At 40.2% G+C, this 23855-nt stretch overlaps 1 protein-coding gene across 5 annotated transcripts; it reads left to right on the top strand.

Moving 5' to 3' along the window:
- The first annotated feature begins 3869 nt into the window (after positions 1-3869).
- Positions 3870-23310, top strand: COMMD6 (COMM domain containing 6). Of its 5 annotated transcripts, XR_014291716.1 has the most exons (5): positions 3870-3960; positions 4049-4060; positions 14688-14840; positions 17153-17451; positions 22647-23310. XR_014291716.1 is itself a non-coding variant. In XM_082602079.1 (4 exons), exons 1-4 carry the CDS (start codon positions 3919-3921, stop codon positions 17201-17203), a joined length of 258 nt encoding a protein of 85 aa, XP_082458205.1. In that variant the 5' UTR covers positions 3870-3918; the 3' UTR covers positions 17204-17510. The 5 variants fall into 5 exon arrangements, 4 of the variants coding, with proteins under 4 accessions (XP_082458205.1, XP_082458206.1, XP_082458208.1 ...); XM_082602079.1 differs by lacking the exon at positions 22647-23310 and having other exon boundaries at positions 17153-17510; XM_082602080.1 differs by lacking the exons at positions 4049-4060; positions 22647-23310 and having other exon boundaries at positions 17153-17510.
- Positions 23311-23855: the final 545 nt, after the last annotated feature.

Below are 23855 nucleotides of genomic sequence, written 5' to 3'. Positions count from 1 at the left end.
TACACATAAAAATGTGTTGATTTGTTGATTAAAATGTGACCAGAGGCTCACAGGAACCTAACCTGTTTCCACTAGGAGCAATGGTTCAGTATTTACTAACTCAGCATTCGTGGTAGCTTTATAATGAGACTGTATATTTACCCACTCCTTGACATTGAGTTCAGCCATGTGATTTGTTTTGGTCAATGAAATGGGGCAGAAATAATTGGATGCCAGTTTGAAATCCAGGCCTGAATAAGCTTCTGCTTGCTGTTTGTACTTGTGTCATCACCTGGAAAAGAATGAGCTTGGGCCAGCCTGCTGGTTCCAGGAAGAGAGTAAGGACACCTGGAGCATAGCAGAAACACCTCAGCTGAGCCCAGCCTCCACTGGCCAACTCACTGCTAACCCCCAAGACATGTAAGCTAAATAAATCTTTGTTTGTAGTATGACATTGGGAATTTGTGGGGGGAAGGGCTTTTTTACACAGCAACACCTAATTGCTATATCTACCAAATATTTTCATACTCAAATTCAAAGGAGTCATCAGATAATTGATACAGCTGCCCCAAATTCTAATAACCAAATAAAAACATGAAGTTGTACCTCCAAAAAATGTTATTTCCTACATGACTAAACTCATAGTTTCATTTTTTTCAGCAACTGTTGCAAATTCAGCAGCTTCTATTCAAACACACTGGGAAGTTTTTGACAAACTGATGTTTGATGTCTTAACGAAAGTATTTGAGACTCAAAAACTGCTCTCTCATTTTTATAAATTTCTTTCTTATATTCTGAGGGATCTAGCAACTTCTCCAAACTTGAACTGAAATAAGCAACACTTTTGTTTTATCTACTCAAGTCTATCCACCTTTTTAGGAATTGTAATTTGGTTGATTTGTAAGAAAACGTGGAATTTTGGTTGTTCTTCCCATAACCCATATTTGCCTTACTGATCTAAGTTTACAACCCACTGTTCTCTTTCCATGCCTGGTTCCATTCCTGGTAACTTTTTTTATGCCAAATCACAGCATAATCTTTTTTTTTTTTTTTAGTTTCTGCTTTATAACAAAGTGAATCAGTCATACATATACATCTGTTCCCACATCCCTTCCCTCTTGCGTCTCTCTCCCTTCCACCCTCCCTATCCCACCCCCCCTTTTTTTAAAGGAACATTTATCTATCTATCTATCTATCTATCTATTTATTTATTTATTTATTTGGGCTGCGTTGGGTCTTCGTTGTTGTGTGCAGACTTTCTCTAGTTGCGGCGAGCAGGGGCTACTCTTCGTTGCGATGCGCAGGCTTCTCATTGCGGTGGCTTCTCTTGTTGCCGACCACGGGCTCTAGGCGCGCAGGCTTCAGCAGTTGTGGCACGTGGGCTCAGTAGTTGTGTCTCGCGGGCTCTAGAGTGCAGGCTCAGTAGTTGTGGCGGACGGGCTTAGCTGCTCCTCGACAGCATAATCTTTTTAAAGACATTTCACATGGCATTTAAACATAGTATGTACACAGCCAGCAATACCCGTGATTCAATAGAAGTGTTGAACAGCTGTAATCAAGTTCATGTACACACCTGCAAAAACAACTGAGTCACACCTTCTGCCTGCCTACCCGCCACTGTAAGCCGCCATCTGATGCAATGTGCAGTATGATTTCTGAGGAGTCAAATGCGAAAAAAAATGCACCTAACAATTGATGAAATTCGGTATTTGTACAACACCTGACTTAATCAAATAACGTTGTCATTGCTGTCATAACCAGCTCAGGGAATGTTCTAGGATGAGGCCTCACCTGGCTTTCCTTAGGGCTATGGCGGGGGGCGGGGGGCGGGTCAATTTCGCTACACACCTGTAACTCATTCATGGCACACCACCATGATTCCTCTGTCTTATATTACTTATCTTAATAGGAATACGTCCAACTGTCTTCATGCTGTATCTGCCTTTAGCCTTTGTTGCATTGCCAAATAACCATCCTAAAACATAGCCTTTTTGCAATACTTAAGAACATATCGGGACTTCCCTGGTGGCGCAGTGGTTAAGAATCTGCCTGCCAATGCAGGGGACAAGGGTTCGATCCCTGGTCGGGGAAGATCCCACATGCCTTGGAGCAACTAAGCCCACAAGCCACAACTACGGAAGCCCGTGAGCCTAGAGCCCGTGCTCTGCAACAAGAGAAGCCACCGCAGTGAGAAGTCCGCACATCGCAACGAAGAGGAGCCCCCACTAACAGCAACTAGAGACAGCCCGCGCGCGACAACAAAGACTCAACACAGCCAAAAATAAATACATAAATAAATAAATAAAAATTAACTTAAAAAAAAAGGACACATCAAAACTTAACACAATTTGGTCTCATCTGTCTGCAGGATGGATGAAAAATTGTCTGCACCTGGTCAGAAATCACGACTAACATAATATTGTTGTGTTTCTATAAGCCAGGCCCTTAATCTATTTAGGTCTCATTTTAAAAATGAGACTCTGTAAGTTCCCCTTAAGCCAAAGGTTAAAAAGTATGTCGTGCAGCTTTCAGGTGAATATGTGACTCAGCCAGGTGAGCTGAAAGAAGAATGTGGGACAGTGACAATATGGAACATATAAAACCTATCTAAATGCATGGCCACTCAGTTTCTGATAGAGTTTGTCTTACTTGCTTTGTTTTGCTTTAAATATGTAGGTCCGTCAAATTTGGCCCCAAATCTAACAATCTGTGGTACGTCCTCTGCTTTAAGCTCTAAAACCTCTATGATTCTAGCATCAGTAATCATGCTTATTCTCCGTTCTGCATCGTTGCTCAGGCTGCCCGTGGATTTCCACCACTATCCACTTCCCCCAACACCCCTGCAACACACACAATCACACACACACTCATCCACATTTTTCAGTAGCCTGGAGTATAAATAGAACATTCGATTAGCACAAGGCAGCTGGAAAAGGATTTCAGCAGGTACAATGGGATCGCTAAACCCCTCTGGAGTTCTCTGAAATTAGATTGCAGACCGTAAATTAAAACCAGAGTTTGAAGTTTTATATATTAGTTAGCTGATATTGCTTAACATTCCTGAATTTCCATTTTCTTAACTTTAAAATGGAGATAATTTGTGATCTAGATAACTTATAGGCTTCTTTTGAGGACTGACTATCATGACGATGATAATAGAAGCTGGTATTTATTGAGTACTCGCTATGTTCAGGAACTTTGCTATGTGCTTTACATATGGGATCTCATTAAACCTTTCATAAAGCCTTGTGAGACAAATATCTACAGCCTGAGTTTTACAGATTAGAAAGCCGATCTCCAGAAAGTCTACCTTTACTCAAGGCGTACAGCTGAGTGGTAGAGGGTTTTAGATTCAGGCCTATGTGACTATAAAGCTCCCAGCACTTCGTGTTATCCTCCACGAAGGAGGGTAACAAAAAGCATGCCCACCCCACCTCCAAGCTAGGCCAGTGAAATGAATCCGAGTGACAGAAGTTAATCATGAAACTAAAGGTCCCATTGGCATCTCCCTCGCAGGACAAACATCTGTGGGGAAGGGGGAGTAGTTGACCCGCAGCTTTCAAACTCGGCGAGCAACCACGCTGCGCAGCTACAAGTCTGCGCTCGCTCAAAGGGCGCCTTGGGCTGCAGGCAGGAAGAGTCCACGTCCATGGCATAAGTAGGGGGCGACGGCATCCGAAAGATAATCTATCCTTCCCTTCACAAGGTATCTGCCAGTTTTCGGACCTTTTCCTCTACAGTGTATCCGTTGTTACTGATCGGCTCCATAAAACTGATGTGTAATTGAGATTAAGGATGAGGTATACAAAGATGTTTCTGCCCTCCTCCCCCCAAGTCCGCTGCGTGCGACGGGCCGCGAGGGGCGGGAAGAGGAAGCGGAAGGGGTGGTGGTCCCGGGAGCTTCCACCTGAGTGGGTGGTGGGATTCCGGGGCGCTGCTATGGAGGGGTGTAGCGAGCCACAGCTGGATGCTAAGGCCAAGGTAAGACCTGGCCTGGAAGGAGCCGAGGCAGTGGGCTCCGGAGCAAGAAAGATCGTTCCCTAAGTTGTGTTTTCTGCTTCCATTTCAGGTCACCAACCAGGTGAGTGAGTGGCCATCCCTCCGCGGCCTCCGCCGGCCTCGGCTGGACAAGTGGCGGGCGGCTGCACCTGGTCCTCCGCCCGCCTCTGTCAGCCGCGGGACGATGCCACCGTGAGCCTTCCCCAGCTCACCCCCAAACCAAGGCCCATGTCCGTGAGCCCGTTCCTTTCCTCCCGCCACCCTGCATTGCTCCTCCCACTTGGCTTCTGAGGTAGTAGCCACTGCCATTGTAATTTAATCTTCCCCACCCACTCCAGCCCGAAGAGTACAGCCCAAATATTGTTCTTCCTTGATTAAGCGCCGTTGATTCGATACTAGGTACATAGTATTTGGGGATGTAATATATATAGAGAAGAAATTATCAAAATTTCCAAAGATAGCTGCGCAAACATTTTCTTAAGTCTTTAAAAAGCAGTTTGTGGAAGAGGGAGAGTAGAGTTTACCTCTTTAACTTTTCAGTGTCTGTTTTTTTATGCTTGGAATAAGAATTTGATTTTTAAGTATGTCTTAGGACTGTCTCTTTGTTCTGAGTGTTCCTGTCCTGTTTCAGCCAATAAACTGTTTTTAGGCAAATAGCTTATAACACTTCCCAGAAGAAGAGTACTAAAACTAGAGTGTTTGAAATACAGGAGTTACCCAGGACCACAAAGTATAAGAAAGGGCTGAGATAAATAATGAGAACACAGGGGCTGAGAGATGTCCTCTGACTGCTCTCTGACATCTGTCTCCAGCTGATTTTTTTTTTTTAAATATAAAGCTACATTTTTTTTAAGATGTTGGGGCTAGGAGTTTATTAATTAATTTATTTATTTTTGCTGTGTTGGGTTTTCGTTTCTGTACGAGGGCTTTCTCTAGTTGTGGCAAGTGGGGGCCACTCTTCATCATGGTGTGCGGGCCTCTCTTGTTGCGGAGCACAGGCTCCAGACGCGCAGGCTCAGTAGTTGTGGCTGACGGACCTAGTTGCTCCGCGGCATGTGGGATCCTCCCAGACCAGGGCTCGAACCTGTGTCCCCTGCATTAGCAGGCAGATTCTCAACCACTGTGCCACCAGGGAAGCCCCCTTTCTGTTGTTTTTGAGGATTCCTGGGAGATAGGGGGAAACTCAGCAGTCAAACCCCTATCTGGCTTTGCTCTGAGTTACTGCTCAATAACTTTGATTCAATCTCTCAGAAATCATCTTATCCATTTATTATACTTACATTAAGTCATATTTTTATTTGCGTAAGATATCCTGAAACTGAATTATACTAGATTATAGGGTTTTAAAAGTTGAACCTTTTGGGGGTGTGTGTAGGGGGAGGTGTGTTTAAAACAACACAAATTTATTCTTACAGTGCTGGAGATCCGAAATTAGTCTTGTGGGACTAACGCCAAGGTGCCAGCAGGGCTGTGTTCCTTTTGGAGGTTTTAAGGGAGAATCTGCTTCGTTGTCTGTTTCAGCTTCTAGAGGCTGCCTGTGTTCCTTAGCGATGGCATCTACTTGCGTCTTCAAAGCACATCATTCCAGCCTCTGCTTCTGTCATCACTTCTCTTTCTGCCAGCATCCTCATATTGCCTTCTCTGATTGTGACCCTCCTGCCGCCTTCTTATAAAGCCCAGCTGGATGATACAGAAAAACCTCCCTACATCAAGATCCTTAGTTTAGTCATATCTACAAGGTCTGTTTTGTCATGTTAAAATAACATATTCACTGGTTTCTGGGGATTGCAATGTGGACATCTTTGGGCACTGTTATTTAGCCTACTGCACATCCCTTCCATGCAGTCGTTCACATGTTATATGATTGTTTACATAGAAAAAGCCAAGATAATTTACAAGTAGATTATTAGAAATAATATTAGAGTTTAGGAAGGTGATTCACTGTTTTTTTGTAGTTCAAACACAGAGAGTTGAAAAATATTTTTTTAAAGATGTCATTTACAACATTAGTAGACTGTAAAGTGCATTGCAATAAATCTATGCAATAAACTTTTATGAAGAAGATTATAAAAAGTGATTGACTTCCAGTTTCTGGTCCAGTGTGTAAGGAGTTTGGAAGTCATTGCTCTGCCTTAAAATAAGTGAAAAGCTGAATAGACTGAAACATGAACAGTTCTTCTTGGATAAGTCAGAAAAGTGAGGTCACAGGGCAAACTCCTGTCTCCCAAATTGGAGAGACAGGTGAATACAGAGAAGCACAACTTAACCGGAACAGAAACCTCCGTGAAAACCAGTGCTAGGGGTAGGAAAACCTAAACCATAATTGATGAATTACTGGAGGCTCAGCGTGGACAAGTCTGAGTTAAAATCTCAGGCATCCACCTACACCCCAGGCATTAGGGGGACCTCACACTTTTGTGAGTTTTACCTCCAGGAACTCTTAAATTGAACCTTTTTATTCGTAGTTCATGATTTGTTTTTTAAATATTATATTGCTAGACAAAATGATTATGTGTATTCAGCAGTCTTGTAGGGGGGAAAAGCCTTGACCTAGCAGTAAGTCATTTCTGTTTGTAGTATATGTTTTTTTTTTTTTTTTTTTTTTTTGGTACGTGGGCCTCTCACTGTTGTGGCCTCTCCCATTGCGGAGCACAGGCTCCGGACGCGCAGGCTCAGCGGCCATGGCTCACAGGCCCAGCCGCTCCGCGGCATGTGGGATCCTCCCGGACCGGGGCACGAACCCGCGTCCCCTGCATCGGCAGGCGGACTCTCAACCACTGCGCCACCAGGGAAGCCCAACGGTTCTTTTTTATAGATGTCTAATTAGAACTCCTTATCATAGGTGAATGATTGTTTCTATTGTTGCCACATTTTATTGTTTTCCTGCTTGCCAGTTTTATGGTATAAATCAACAGAAATATGTATATTGACGCACAATATCTAGTGCCATTTTCCCTCTTCTGTGTATGAGACAGTGACTTCAGTTTTTGTACAGTTTGTGTAATAGTTCATAAACGTATGGCTGTTTTTGTTCTTCTGTGTGACCTTTTGGGTGCTACAAGTCATGTAAGTATGTATGAACTCCCCTCAGGGAGTTTACAGTCTAGTAGATGGTGGGGGAGGGAGACAGATCCACAGATGACTACTCTTCAAGCCAGAATGTTCTAAGTGCTGGGGTGTAAGAAGTGACGTGACCATTCATAGAAAAGTTGAGTAAACGAGGAAAGACTTTACAGAGCAAGTAGAATTTGAGAGGAGTTTTGAATTTTAACTAGATGTTTGAGAGTTGTATTCCAAGAGGAATGAGCAGCATGAGCAAAGGTTTGAAGACTGAAAGATAATTTAAAGAGAGGATGCGGTCCAGCTTGAGCACGAGTGGGAAAGCTGTTTGGGACTATGCTGTGAGATGAGTTAAGTGCTAGGGGAAGGGTTAACTAGTTCCTGAGGCAGAAGACATTACTGGTTTTTGACCTGTGATATTAGATTTGGTAAATTTATAAGTAGTGTTTAGAGTCCACCCTGTGGATTGGAACTGAGGAGGACTCTAGGCAAGAAACTGCAGTAAAATTGAAGGCAAGCTTTTTAAAAGGCTTTGTAACGGTGAGATTGGGAAGAAGGGAATATATGTCAGTGGCATTGGCCGAAATAAAATCTTGAGTACCTAGCGATTCATAAGTGTTTTGGGTAAGGGAGAGAGAAAAATCAAAGTTGACTGAAGTTTCAAACCTGAGTCACTTAGAAAATGGGGGTCATCAGAAAAGAAATGAGGATTAAAAACCATTTTGAGGAAAGCTGATACTGTTTTGTGCTGCATGGCAGTAGAACTGTGAACTTACTAGTAGTGATTGTGTTTAATGGGAAACGCTTTCGTTTCTGTCTTATTTTTACTGGTGGTATTAACACTAACCTAATATGAAACATTGTTTTGGTGATTTGTATTTGCTACAATTTCTATAAACCAATATAGTTCAGATTGTATAGTTCTGAGAATTCATTTTTGATAAATCGTATATCGTGGTAAGTTTATTAACAAAGCTATTTTCAGCTAGTTGTGTTTGCTCTGTTTTAGTTATCTGTCACCGCATAACGAACCACCCTAAACTTAGTGACTTAAAACAGTTGTTTAATTGTCTCTCATGAGTCTTTGGGTTAACTGGGCTTAGCTGGGTGGTGGTTTCTACTCCTCAACATGTCAGCTGGGGCTTCAGTCATCTAGGAGCCTTCAGTCATCTAGGAGCCTTAGCTGGGTGGAAGTGAAGAGGGCTCGCTCACATGCTAGTCATGACTTGGGCTGTGAGCTGAGCTAGAGCTGATCATTGGCATGACTTGGTTCTCCTTCATGTGGGTGCTCACATCATGGTGGCTGGGTTCCAAGAAGGAGAGTCCCAAGAGCCAGCATTCCATGAAGAAGGAAGGACACACTTCCAGTTCTCCCAAGGCCTAGGCTCAAAGATTCCAGAACACCTCTTCTGCCATATTCTACTTGTCAAAACAATCACAGGGACAGCTCAGATTTGTGCAGAGAGAAAATAAGCTCCACTTCTTTGTTTGTTTGTTTTTGTTTTGTTTTTTACATCTTTATTGGAGTATAATTGCTTTACAATGGTGTGTTAGTTTCTGCTTTATACCAAAGTGAATCAGTTATACATATACATATGTTCCCATATCTCTTCCCTCTTGCGTCTCCCTCCCTCCCACCCTCCCTATCCCACCCGTCCAGGCGGTCACAAAGCACCAAGCTGATCTCCCTGTGCTATGCGGCTGCTTCTGACTAGATGTGAGGAGTGACGTGTACTTGTGTACTTACAGAGCCGGGTGGAATTAATTGCTGGAGGCTATCTTTGGAGACCAGTTACCACATACCCCAGAACTTCTAAACCGTTCAACAGATACTTATGTGAATATTCACTTTCTATCAGATAACGTTCTAATAGATTCAGTAGTAACTAGATTCATAATGCCATTTCCTTGGGGACACAGGGGATGAATAAGTTAACATAATTTTAGAAACCGTTAAGTGCTATGAAGAAAATCAAAGCATGGATGAAGGTGCCATTAAGCAAGATGAGAAAGGCTAATGACTTAGCAAAAGTGGTCCACTTAGGCTAGAGCTAATATGAATTTTCAAGAAGTTTGCTAATAACTCATGCCATAATCAATATCTGCAGATACAAGGTTCGAAGCACAGAGTTTAGCACAGCACTGTCCAATAGAACTTTCTACGATGATGGAAATGTTCTCTGTTGGCACTATCCAGTATGGTAGCACTAGCCACACATGGCTCTTGAGCACTTTGTACGTGGCTAGTCCAACTGAGGAACTGAATCTTTTATTCATTTTAAATTAATTTAAATAGTCACAGTTGGCTAGTGGCTACTATATTGGACAGTTCAGGCCTAGCATTTAGAAGATCCTAAACACTCTTGCCCTGTCCCAGACCTGTCTACTTTCTTGACCTATTAGGACTTGGTTTAATTCTGAATGGTAGTCATGTTGCAGCTAGGCATAATGAAAAAGGCATGGAATGTGGAATCAGACAAATTTGGGGTTGAATACCAGCTCTATTAGTGTTGTGTCCTGGGATGAGTTTAATCAGTCTTTTCCTCGTAGTACTTTGGGAGAGATTAATGTGTGCAGAATGCTTAACATTCTTTCCATTAGAAAACTTTCATTTAAAAAAGGAGAGAACATAGAAGTGTGTATTTTGTGACTCTAGCTATAAAAATTGCATATAAAGACTAGAAATGGGGACACAGGAATATGAACATAGTTTTTAAGATGATGGAGTTTTGTACGATTTTTAAAAAATTTTCTCCTATGTTATGTTTTGAAAAATAAAAATTAAATTTAAACTGAAATGGTCTTAAAAATTTTTTTCTATGTAGACAGTTTTTATAGTGATGTTTTTATGTTACCAGTAACTTCAGCCACCATATCAACTATTTTTAGTGTGACAGACTACAGCTAATTTCTTTGTTTACCTCTTAATTTATACTTGCTTTCTGATTATTTTTCTTCTTTGTATTCATTTTACTTCTGGTTATTCCTATGTTTTTTTACTACTAGCTTTTTTTCTCTGTACATTTTTCTTTTTAAATCATTTTCTTGATTCTACAAAAATTTTGAGGCTACTTCATTCTTATTTCATTCTTAATATTCTCCATAGTGATGTTCGCCCTGTTCTGATTTTTTTGGTTTTTCTTTTTTTATTCTTTTAAAAATCTCCTCTGTAGTTAATTCCTGTTTAAGGCTCAACCACACTTATTAGAAGGTTTGCTTTTATTGATAATTTGCATTTAAATGTTCAGTTCAGAATTTGGGAATTTCTCATCCCATAAACCTAATCCCAGCTCTTGTACTCATGAATACCAACTTTGCACAGTAAATCGCAGCTCTCCCAATTTCCCCACCTGCCAGTTAAACCATTGTAATGGTCAGTGAATTCCAACATCGTGTTCCTTAATTGCTTTTCTGCTTGAAATGTTCTGGATAATGCAGAATTTTATATCATACTTTTAGAGTAAAATAAGCAATGTTTTATCTCCCATTTTACTATGGACAGTAAAAATGGAACTTCTTGCATCAAAAAGTTGTATGGGCCAAATATGTTTAAAAAGTGTTGTTACTTTCTTGAATATCACCATTGAACTGATATAAAACTATATCTCTAATCATGAACTTCCATGAATTCTGTTCTTGAATTTTTATCCACTTATTAAACATTCCTATTTAGATATTCCTCATCACTTTAAAAAAATTTTATTGGAGTATAGTTGATTTACAATGTTGTGTCAGTTTCAGGTGTACAGCAAAGTGATTCAGTTATACATATATTCATTCTTTTTTAGATTCTTTTCTTATATAGGTTAATTATCACTTCTTGATAATACTTTTGGCCTTAAAATATAAAAAGTCCTGATTCATATATGATATATTCTCCCAGTCATCTGGGCTCAAAATTTTATAGTTGTCTTTGATACCTCCCTTAACTGTAGATGATCATCAAGACCTAGTGATCCATTCTTCATAGGATCAGCTTAATCCTACTTGTCACCACCTTAGTTCTGGCACCTAAAACCTCGTACCTGGGTTATTGTATTCTGCAGCCATCAGATGAATATTTTTAAATCAATACTTCATACCTTTCTCTGAACTCAGAAACTTTCAGTGATTACCCATTGCCAACAGGAAAAGTTTAAATGACTTATAATGTTTTTCATAGTAAGATAAAATTGAGTTGACCCTTGAACAGCACAGGGATTAATCTGTGTATAATTCATAGTCGGCCCTCCATATCCTAGGTTCCTCTGCATACATGTGGATTCAACCAACTGCAGACCGTGGAGTACTGTAGTATTTACTATTGAAAAGTATCTGTGTATAAGTGGATCCCTGCAGTTCAAACCCACATCGTTTAAGGGTCCACTGTAAATGAGAGTATTCTGAAAACTTGTACAATTTGCAAAAAATTACTGGCCTCTTGATTCTTGATCTCTTGTCAGCCTTATTTTCCATACTTCCTTATAAGAGCCTTTCACTTTGAGACAGTGTGCTCTATCCCTCAGCCAGATACAAACTACTTTTTTTTTTTTTTTTTTTTTCTTTTTGCGGTATGCGGGCCTCTCACTGTCGTGGCCTCTCCCGTTGCGGAGCACAGGCTCCGGATGCGCAGGCCCAGCGGCCATGGCTCACGGGCCCAGCCGCTCCGCGGCATATGGGATCCTCCCAGACCGGGGCACGAACCCGTATCCCCTGCATCGGCAGGCGGACTCTCAACCACTGCGCCACCAGGGAGGCCCACAAACTACTTTTATCTCTGGTTGGTTCAGCTTAATATTTATTAAGCACTTATTCTTTGCTAGGTGTGTATTTATGGAATATATAAATAAAACACAATTTTTTCCTCTCAATTTCAGTTCTGTTATTCTTCAAAACTGATCTCTGTCTCCTCTGAAGCTTTCCTTTGATCACCTAGCCTAAATAAATTTTTCCTTTCAACCAGAAATGTGGAGCTCACTGACATATCCTCCCCTCCCCCTGCTATATGTGCAAGATAACATCTATAATAAAACGTGCATAACATTTGGACTGTTTAATGAATAATTTTACTTTTTCCAGCTTTATTGAGATATAATTGAAATACAGCTCTGCATAATGACTTGACATACATATACTGCAAAATGATTACCACAGTACATCTAGTTAACCTCCATCCCCTCAAATAGTTACCAAAAAAGTGGGTAATTTAAAGGTGGACATCTGTGTCACTACAATCAAAACTCAAGAAATCGAACATTACCAGTATTCCAGAAGCCCACCACATGCCCCTTCTCAATCGTCTCTCTCCCACCCTCCTCCCTAGAGGTAATAATTATCCTTTTGTGATAGTCATATTCTTGCTTCTTTTTATAGTTTTGCCATCTGTGTATGCATCCCTAAACAGTATTATATTTCCTGTTTCTCAAGTTTAAGTGCATGGAATCGCATAACTTTGACTTGTTTCTTTCAGGATTTTTGGTGTTAAGTGTAGCTGCAGTTCATTCATTTTCATTGCTGTACAGCATTTCATTTGTCCATTTAATTACTGATGAACATCTGGGTTGTTTATAGGTTAGGGCTATTTTGAATATAGCTGCTAGGAACATTCTCACATAAGCATCCTGTTTTCCTTTTTTAAAAATTAATTCATTTTTGGCAGCTTTGGGTGTTCATTGCTGCGCGCGGGCTCTCTTTAGTTGCAGCGAGCAGGGGCTACTCTTCATTGTGGTGTGCGGGCTTCTCAATGCAGTGGCTTCTCTTGTTTCAGAGCACGGGCTCTAGGTGCACGGGCTTCAGTAGTTGTGGCACGCAGGCTGTAGAGCGCAGGCTCAGTAGTTGTGGCACACGGGCTTAGTTGCTCTGTGACATGTGGGATCCTCCCGGACCAGGGCTCGAACCCCTGTCCCCTGTATTGGCAGGTAGATTCTTAACTACTGCGCCACCAGGGAAGCCCCAAGCATACTGTTTTTCTAGGTTATATCCCTAATAATTGAATCACTGGATCACTGGATATGCGTAACTGCAGTTTAAGTAAAGCCAATTTTCCGAAAGATTGGCCCAATTTAGACTTCCATCAATAGCACTGTGATACATCCTTTCTTGCCAGTTTTAGAATCATCAGACTTAAAATTTTGCCATTTTGGTAGGTGTGTAGTGGTATCTCTTTGTGGTTTAAATTTGCATTTCCCTGTTTCCTTTCCATATGCTTATTAGCTGTTTGTAGTTCTTTTCTTATTAACCTACTATCCTTTCTCTATTTTTGTATGGGAAACTTTCATTTAAAAAGTACCTATACAATCTTTTTTTTTTCCTTTTTTGCCGTACGCGGGCCTCTCACTGTGGCCTCTCCCATTGCGGAGCACAGGCTCCGGACACGCAGGCTCAGCGGCTATGGCTCACGGGCCCAGCCGCTCCGCGGCATGTGAGACCCTCCTGGACGGGGGCACGAACCCGTGTCCCCTGCATCGGCAGGCGTACTCTCAACCACTGCGCCACCAGGGAAGCCCTATACAATCTTTTTACTTATCAAAGATGTTAACCTTTTATCGGGACCAGCCTGGCCTTCATGCTGTAGCTGGTTCGTCTAACGCCAGTCTGAAGACAGGAGGAAATTTTGGTCCTTACACTAATCTCACCTTTTATAAAATTTTTTTTATTAATACGTAAAGCTATTTGCCCAGTAAGCATTCATTTGGTAGCAAAAGGTATCAGTCAGTAGACAGGTATTTTTTGTGAGTGCCTGCTAGGTACTACATATCTTCCGAAGCTTTGGGAACAAGACACAAAATTCCTCCATTTATTGTCTTATGTTTTAAACTCAGTATTAAGGGCTGCATTTATCCAGTCCTGTTTTATGCCATGGCAACACTGAACAATCATTGAAAAGAATTAGCTAGAAGGTATTGAGGCAGCCAGTAGTCAATAAGCATGTAATCATTGGAGTCAAACAGACTTTGGTTTCAGTTATGAGTCCAGAAATGTGTGACTTTGTGCATATTATGTGTAAGCTCTTTGAAATTCAGTTTTGTCACCTGCAAAATGGAAATAATAGCCTATAATGTTATGATGATTCAGTGAGGCATGAAATACATGTAAACTGCATAGCACATCACGTGGCAGGTATCCATCATCAACAGTGATGAAATCTAAAACCACCTTCCCCAATAGTGTAAGGTTTCAGGTCAAGGACTGTGGTGAGGAAAGAAACTGGTATGGTTCCCATGTATGCCTCAATCAAATATGAAGATGGTATATAACTCATCTTCCATTTTAGGACATTTGGGTTGTGGAATGGGGAAAGGCATATGTGGAACAGGAAAATGAGATAAGAGATGGTCCAAAATGTTTGGAGTCCCCTTAAGTACAGGAGCAAAATGAAAAGAAAACCAGTACTGCCGTATCTACCTCCATAACACATCAGGTGGAGACTTTTGTTTTTTCCCTTTTGTAATTATGACAATGTTGTTTTCCAACCCTGTTTTTATCCTTTATTGCCTCTCTCTGTGTTCATTTGATTATTATATCCCCCTAACAATATTAAAATGAAGATATTTTCTTTTATTCTGACTGGCCTTGAAATTAAAACTTGAATAGGAGAGGAGTAAAACTGAATAAATATCTGCATTCAGGGCAATATTATAACTGGTGTATTGTGTACCGTTTCATTACAGCTAATAGATTTTCAGTGGAAGCTGGGTATGGCTGTGAGCTCAGACAGCTGCAGATCACTTAAGTATCCTTATGTTGCAGTGATGCTCAAAGTGGCAGATCATTCAGGCCAAGTAAAGAACAAGTCCTTCGAAATGACAATTCCACAGTTTCAGGTTTGTGATAAACCACATTCAGTTTAGCCATTGTTCTGTAATTACTGCTTAAAAAGATACATAAAATCTTTTTCAAGATAAAATTTTAACTGTTTTTATTTGCAATTGTTTTGATGTGCTTTACATACAAAAGATCTGGATTTGCTTTATTTGGGAATTTGATAAATTATTTTCAATATAATATGCTGAATTTGTATACTGACACTCCATCACTTTCAAGGACTCATCTGTGAGTGTGTTTAAGAAATTTGCATCTTTTCTAGCAGGATATTTACTTTGCATTTAACTGTTTTATTCTTCTTAGGCTTAATATTCAAGAGTGATTAAGCTAAATGAATCTTACCTTTGAACAGTATCGACCCTGAATTTTCTGAGTAATAATGTTTACAAAATGTAGAGCAGACCACTAGTACTTGATGGCTAATTTTATCTGCTAGGGATTAGAGTAACTCAATAGTTTATTTATAGAATCATGTTATATATATTATTATTATTATTTTTAGTATCCAATATTTTATATATTATTCTACCTCTTTTCTGTAAGCAAGAAAGGAAGAAAGGGGGTGGATGAGAAATCATTTTCTTTTCAATGTACATACAGGGAAATGCTTTGTCTTTGGCTAGTTTAACTGGCCTTAGAGTTTTGTTTTTGTTTGTTTTGATCCTTTTGGTGAGTGAACAGATATGAATTCTTTCTTATAGCATACTCTCTGTTACCATGAATTCCAATTTTTTTAGATTCCACATATAAGTGAGATCATGCAGTATTGTCTTTCTGTGTCTGGCTTATTTTACTTAGCATAATGTCCTCCAGGTTCACCCATGTTGTCAAAAATAGCAGGATTTCCTTCTTTTTAAAGGATGAATAGTATACTGTTGTGTGTATATACACACCACATTTTCTTTATCCATTCATCTGTCAACAGACACTTGGGTTGTTTCCATACCTTGCTATTGTGAGTAATGCTGCATTGAATGTGGGAGTGCAGATATCTTTTTGAGGTAGTGATTTTATTTCCTTTGGATATATATCCAGAAGTGAGATTTGTGGTTTATATTGTAGTTCTGTTTTACAAATTACATTTTAAGGATTTTTCTCTCCTTTTGATTCCTTTTTTTAGAACAGCTGTGTCTGCTGTAGAACAAAAAAGGGTCACAGATTCATTATTTTTAATGCTAAATGGTGTCTTGGAAGCAAACTAGGACTTGGTTGAAAGGAAATAAATGTAGTGTATTGTGATATGTGAGTAGCTTTCAACTGAACATAAAGACCAAATCTACTTCAAAAAGGAATATAGATTTCAGTCCTTTTGTAATTCATAATACTGGCCTAATTCTTATTTTTCTTTGCCGCATTTTTGCTCCCTGATTCCACCTCTTAAAATTTTTTTCTCATAGTAAAAGATCACAGATGGGGCAGCTCTTTTAAAGGTAGTTTTTACGTGGCTTACAGCTAACCAGGCAAACAGAGCCTGTTAGTCAGTCACATTATAGGACTGAGCGCCAAGGAGCATTCTTTGATCTTTTGACTTTTATCTTTCTAGTAGCAGAAATTACCATCATGAGTATATATTTTTTAAGAAATGGTTACTTCCTCCTTCGTTTCATAATAAACTTACATATGAGTTAAAACAAAATACAGATACTCTTTTAAGTAGCAAAATAGAGAATTAAGTCCAAAGAAGAGGGAAAATACAAGGATGTAAATCATTAGAGTATATCAGATTTGCTTCCTACTTCTCGGCAAGTAGAGGATAAGAAAGGAAAACAGAATTTGATCCCTTTTTTATCTGATGTTTTATCTGATGACTTCTACAGGAGAACTACCATACCAGCTTAGTTTTTAATTGAAAGAGAAATACGTTTCTACCATGTAAGCCACTGTCAGTGTTGGGTCTCTCTTAGTATAACTGACAAGACAGCCCCTATCACCCTGAAATGCAGTCTTTCACTGAATTAAAAGTGGTTCGGAGCCTGGGAACCAATCTGTCATTTTTTTAAAGTCTTCATTGTTGAGGACAGTGCTGGGCATTTAATAAATCTTTCTGTTGTGATCTCAAAGAACTTTGTTGGATGCTTTTGAAAAGTTTATTTATGAGCTAATTATCCAACTCTACAGTAGTATTTTTGCTTGCACCAAATTACACCTGTTTGTTTCTTATAGTAACTTTCGAATAATAATAGTTGAGGAAGTAACATTAAAATGCAAACTTAATATGTTCTAGAGCCTCTGCTGGTTAGATATAATTAAAAGAACTACTTAAACAGCCTCTAAAAGCAAAATTAATATTGTTTTTCCCCTTTCTCTCCAGAATTTCTACAGACAGTTCAAGGAAATTGCTGCAGTTATTGAAACTGTGTGAAAACTGATTACTTGGTTGATGAATTGCTACCATCATTCTAAAATCATGGATTTTACTTTCTGCAACAAAACTGCCTAAGGATCAAATGATTTTTATTGAATGAAAATTACACTTTTGGTTTTCCATTTTTTTAAATAATAAAAAAGAAAATCAGACAAACAGGAATTACAAAGTGGTGATCGCTGCACACTTTGTGAATGTACTAAGAGCCACTGAATTGGAAACTTTAAAGGGTGAAGAACTCTGTGGTATGTGAATTATATCTTAATGAAAAATAAATCAGACAAACAGTTGAATGATATTAAAAGCAGCACAAGTTTATGTATTAGACCAATAGTTTTAAAAATTACTGGTAATGTTACCCATTTTATAAACAAACTCTTCTTTTTTAGCATTCATTTTTTTATTGATGTATAGTTGATTTACAATATTAGTTTCAGATGTACAACATGGTAATTCAAACTTTTTAGAGATTATACTCCATTTATGGTTATTATAAAGTATTGGCTATATTCCTTGTGCTGTGCTGTACAATGTATCCTTGTAGCTTATTTGTTTATTTATTACTTTAAAAAAATATTATTTATTTTATTTTTGGCCATGGTGGGTCTTCGTTGCTGCACGTGGGCTTTTCTCTAGTTGCGGCGAGCGGGGGCTCTTCGTTGGGGTGCGCGGGCTTCTCGTTGCGGTGGCTTCCCTTGTTGCAGAGCCCAGGCTCTAGGCGCTCAGACTTCAGTAGTTGTGGCACTCGGGCTCAGTAGTTGTGGCGCACGGGCTTAATTTCTCCACAGCATGTGGGATCTTCCCGGACCAGGGCTCGAACCCGTGTCCTCTGCATTGGCAGGTGGATTTTTAAGCACTGTGCCACCAGGGAAGCCCCAACAGTCTTTATTTTAAAATCTATTTTATCTGATACGAGTGTTGCTACTCCAGCTTTCTTTTGATTTCCATTTGCATGGAATGTCTTCTTCCATCCCTTCACTTTCAGTCTGTATGTGTTCCAAGGTCTGAAGTGGGTCTCTTGTAGACAGCATATATATGGGTCTTGTTTTTGTATCCATTCAGCCAGTCTGTGTCTTTTGGTTGGGGCATTTAATCCATTTACATTCAAGGTTATTATCCATACGTATGTTCCTATTACCATTTTCTTAATTGTTTTGGGTTTGTTTTTGTGGGTCCTTTTCTTTTCTTGCATTTCCTGCCTAGATAAGTTTCTTTACCATTTGTTGTAAAGCTGGTTTTGTGGTGCTGAACTCTCTTAGCTTTTGCTTGTCTGAAAAGCTTTTGACTTCTCCATGGAAACTGAATGAGATCCTTGCTGGGTAGAGTAATCTTGGTTGTAGGTTTCTCTTTCATCACTTTAAGTATATCCTGCCACTCCCTTCTGGCCTGCGGAGTTTCTGCTGAAAAATCAGCTGATAACCTTATGGGGATTCCTTTGTATGTTATTTGTTGTTTTTCCCTTGCTGCTTTTAATATTTTTTTCTTGAATTTAATTTTTGCTAGTTTGATTAATAGGTGTCCTGGTGTGTTTTTCCTAGGGTTTATCCTGTATGGGACTCTCTTTTTCCTGGACTTGGGTGACTATTTCCTTTCCCATGTTAGGGAAGTTTTTGACTATAATCTCTTCAAATATTTTCTCAGACACTTTCTTTTTCTCTTCTTCTTCTGGGACCCCTATAATTCGAATGTTGATGCGTTTAGTGTTGTCCCAGAGGTCTCTGAGATTGTCTTCAATTCTTTTCATTCTTTTTTCTTTATTCTGCTCCTTGGAGTTATTTCCACCGTTTTGTCTTCCAGCTCACTTTTGTTCTTTTGCCTCAGTTATTCTGTTATTGATTCCTTCTAGTGTATTTTTATTTCAGTTATTGTGCTGTTCATCTCTGTTTGTTTATTCTTTAGTTCTTCTAGATCTTTGTCAAACATTTCTTGTATGTTCTCAATCTGTGCCTCCATTCTATTTCTGAGATTCTGGACCATCTTTATTATCATTACCCTGAATTCTTTTTCAGGTAGGTTGCCTGGTTCCTGTTCATTTATTTGGTCTTGTAAGTTTTTACCTTGCTCCTTCATCTGTGACATATTTTTTTGCTGTCTCTTTTTTTTTTTTTTTTTTATGAATGGGATTGTGTTCCTGTCTTACTGGTTGTTTGGCCTGAGGCTTCCAACACTGGAATTTTTAGGCTGTTGGGTAGAGCTGGGTCTTGGTGCTGAGATGAGGAACTCCGTGAGACCTGCCTCCAGTGAATATTCCCTGGGGTCTTTCTGTTCGTCCAGTGGTTCAGACTCGGAGCTCCCACCGCAGGAGCTTTGGCCTAACCCTCCAGCTCGTGAACCAAGATCCCTCAATGTGTGTGGGGCAGAAAAAAGAAAAAGAAAAAGAAAAAAAAACAGTAACAAAGTAAAAAATAAAATTAGACTGGGAAACTAACAGATATGTTAGGAAGAATATAAAAATATGAATCAACAAGCGGAAGGTACGTCAGTACCACAGTAGTAAAAAAGAGGAGGGAAAAGAAAAGAAAAAAGAAGGGGGGGAGGCCTTGGCTGTGGAGGGTGGGGCCTAAGCAAGGGCGAGTTTTGGGTGGTGGGCGGGGCCAATGCTCAGGACCCACAGGGCTGGAAAAGGCCCTGGGGGTTATGGAGGGTGGGGCTTAGGCTCAAGGAACAGAAGAGGCTGAGGCGTGCCCCCCACCCCTGGTCTCAGAGGGCAGGGGACCTCACCTGGGAGCCCAGCAGGCTTCCTGGGCTTGAGTAGGCGGGGCAAACGCCCTCCTCTCCTCTCCTGCTCCTCCAGCCTGCAAGGGCCTGTGCTGCCTGCCTCTCCTGATCTCCCCAGCCTCCCTTCTATGCCCCTAGGACCAATTCGGTTGGGGCTGGGAAGGACCTTGGAGGGCAGGGGACCAGCCTGGCAGCTCAGCAGGCTCCCCTGGCCTGAGTGGGCGGGGCAATCAACCTCTCCACTCCTCTTCCGTTCCTCCTGGAGGGCCCCTCCCGCCTCCTCTCCTGATCTCCCCAGCTTCAGGGGTGCCGATCCTGTCTGGCCTCCACTTCTCCTCTACCCTCAGTCCCCCTTCATCCTACCAGTTCACTTTGGGGTTCCTCGCGTCTTCTTGGGCATCAGAGTCCCCCACCAGCGGCCGGCAGGCACCCTAGTTGTGGGGAAACGCTAACTCTTCGTCTTCCCACACAGCCATCTTGACTCCGCCTCTCTAAACAAACTCTTATACATAGAGTCCTTTATAGTTTTATATATAAAGTATATATGAATGACAAAAGTAGTATTTGATTAGGATAATGTTACTTTACAAATTCAATTTTATAACATTCATTTATTATGAAAGCAATCAGAAGAGTGAGGCTGCTCCTTCTCCAACATTTGGAATCAGGTTAGGATTGGTCATTGCTCCCTTATTTTAGCCAAGCATTCAGATGTTTCTGTTATTAATATTTGTAGAAAGTTCAAATATGTGCACAGACATAGAAAAATAAATTTTATTCTGAGTTTATGTACAACTGAGTTAACCTGGTAACACAAGTTATTGTGTTAGATGGTCTCTTTTGAATTTAGATTTATAAAACAGTTGTTAAAATATTTTATAAAACCACAGCAATCAACACTGTATGGCATTGCTCAGGAAAATAAACAGATCACTGGAATAGACTAAGTGGCCTAGAAATAGATCAAGATATTTGGGACAAAGATGATATTTCAGTTGGGTGAGAAAACAGGATTAATTTAATAAATGATGCTAGCAGTCTCAACGCATGCGAAAGTAAGTTCCAGATGAATTAATGATTTAACTATAAAAGAGAAATTAGACGTTTTATAGAATATTTATGTTAACTAAGGCTTGGGAAGCAGCAACACCACAGCTATAACATAAAACAAATATATTTGAAATGTAAGAATTAAAAAATTATATGTGGGAAAAAATGGGTCATAAACAAAGATAAAAGACAAATGCTAGGTTGATGTATAAGTTAGTACTTAGTCTGGAAACAAATTGCTTTAAATATTTCAAGTAGGAGGAGATTTTATACAAGAAATGAGATGTTCACTAAACTGTCAGAAAGACTGAGGGAACAAGTCAGGAGAAATCATTGCTGGCTTTTAGAAAATCTGGTAGTGCAGGAATTTCAGGGAAAGCCCCTTCCAGTAATCTCTGCAGAATGCAGGGTGTCACCTGGAAGCAACTATACAGGCCATTTCTGCCAAGTGTCAACATGTTAGAATGAAATAAAGGCTGCTTGCTTTCTTCACCTTTTCTAGTTTCAGTGAGAGTGCCTCTCATTGGTGGAAGTTAAACCAGGACCCTGTTGACACAGGAATCTGGTCAGTGGAGTTTCTAGTCTTTTAGTACCTTTGGAAAGGAGATTTAGAAAAGCAAGAAAGGTGCTGAATATTCCTACTCTGCTGACAGAAATAGGAGTTATCATGGCCTTTTTTGCGAAGTGATAGACATACACACATTATATAGAATTTCACAGCCCAGAAATTTCAGTCCAGAAATACATCCTTTGGAGTAAAGCCACCAATACAGTAAGGCCCCTACATACGAACCTTCAAGTTGCGAACTTTCAAAGATGCGAACGTGTGTTTGCATGTCCAATCGCGTAAGTTAGTTCACGTGTCTGGGGTACATTGTCACGTGCGTGCATCCTCTACAAGTGGTTGTGCTTTTGTGTACTTCACTGTACAGTACTGTATAGAGTACAGTAGTACAGTATCGTTATTTCAAGCCCAGGATGTCATCTATGACGAGAAAAAAAGTAGCTACTACCCAGACATCACTGGATCGTGTTCTCAAGAGGGTAGATAGAATTGAATCCAGCAAGGAGCCAGAACCTGTGCCACCCACGTCAGGCGTGAGTGACATTGCAGCTGGCCCTCCGTCTCCTATTGCTGACGATCCTTCAGCTCTCCCACCTCCCACTCCCTCTCCCTCCTCCAGTCAGTAACTCTTCTTGCCTGTTCCCTCGATGCCAGCCCCTGTATGCCTGCTGTTGTACTGTATTACCATACTTTTCAAGGTACTGTACTGTAAGATTAAAAATGTTTTCTTTTTTTGTGTGTTTTTTTTTTATGTATTATTTGTGTGAAAAGTATTATAAACCTATTACAGTACAGTACTATATAGCTGATTGTGTTAGTTGGGTACCTAGGCTAACTTTGTTAGACTTACAAACAAATTGCACTTAACGAATGCGCTCTTGGAACGGAACTCGTTCATATGTAGGGGACTTACTGTATATAAAAATATTTGCAAAATTGACTAAATGTTCATCCAGTTTCTGTTAGGGCACACAAGAAGACTGCATTTCCCAGCCTCCCTTGCAGTTAGGTTGGGACCTCATGATTGGGTTGTAGCCAGTGGAATCTGGGCAGAAGTGTCCTAACATACATCCAGTCTTTGTCATAAACCTTTCCTTGTCTCCCAAGCTCTCTCCCATGTGGACTGCTGGAAACGAAGAAATCTGAGATAGGGAAACCATAACATGGAGGCCCTGAATCACGATTGGAGGCAAACTCATAGTAACAACCTGACTTGCACCAGACAGTGATGTGAGCTAGAAACAAACCCTTGTTGTGGTAAGCTGGTGAGATTTTTAGAGTGTTCATTAACAACAGCAAGTGAGCATAAACTTGAATAACACAAGATATTTGTATGAAGATTTTTATTGTAGCATTTCCCCAAGCAGTGAAAAGTAAAATAAAGGGAGCAGTGACTGTCAATAAAGAAATGGTTGAATAAATTCATCATATCTATGTTACAGCATATCATATACCTGCCGTTATCATGTATTAAATGTATTAACAATACATTTGCTATTATCAACACGTTGTTTCATAAAACTGTATAAATGCACTCAATATATATTTGAATTCTTAATGGAAAATTAGGAAAATTAAGTAAAGATGTTTACCATGTTGTAAGCATTGATGGAGAGGGTATCTGGAGAGGGAGAGGAAGAGCAGTTAAAAAATGTTTTTTCAAATCCGTAATGCATTGTAAGAAAATATGTATCATTGTTTTTAAGAAATATTTGATAAAAATTATTATTTTTTTCTTTTTTTTTGCGGTACGCGGGCCTCTCACTGTTGTGGCCTCTCCCGTTGCAGAGCACAGGCTCCGGACGCGCAGGTTCAGCAGCCATGGCTCATGGGCCCAGCCGCTCCACGGCATGTGGGATCTTCCCGGACCGGGGCACGAACCCGTGTCCCCTGCATTGACAGGCAGACTCTCAACCACTGGGCCACCAGGGAAGCCCAAATGTTTGCTTTTTAATTATGCTTCTGAAAAGTTCTTATGATTATTTTTGTGGTACAATGTATCCTTATTTTAACAAATGGTATAGTGTGTCTCCAAATCAGGATAGACAAACCTGAAGTACATCAAATGTAGGCCTCGCTGTGCTATAGAAATCATGACCGCAGCTGGGTCTGATATTTTGGCTGGTATCACGGCAAGAAACTTCATTTCTTCCACTTACCTTTGTCTCCTCTTCTGAGCCTCCCTGTTGGGAATTTAAGTCCTCTTCACACCCTGTCAGCATTTCTGCAGATCTCCTGTGTGAATCCACTTTCTTTCTTGGTTCTCTGCTCGGTAGCATACTGTCGTGAGGAGTGCGGGTCCATTGCCTACTGCTG

This window comes from Mesoplodon mirus (genome assembly GCF_964341445.2).
Source record: "Mesoplodon mirus genome assembly, chromosome: 17".
Lineage (NCBI taxonomy): Eukaryota > Metazoa > Chordata > Mammalia > Artiodactyla > Ziphiidae > Mesoplodon > Mesoplodon mirus.
Note: the sequence above shows the minus strand (reverse complement) of the source record. Positions and strands in the feature narration are given on the sequence as shown.

What these genes read in the sequence shown, in the direction of transcription:
- COMMD6 (XM_082602079.1), top strand. Translation starts at nt 3,919, where the DNA reads ATGGAGGGGTGTAGCGAGCCACAGCTGGATGCTAAGGCCAAG. An exon ending in TGACAATTCCACAGTTTCAG is followed by an intron (nt 14,841 to 17,152) that starts GTTTGTGATAAA and finishes CTTTCTCTCCAG; the next exon opens with AATTTCTACAGACAGTTCAA.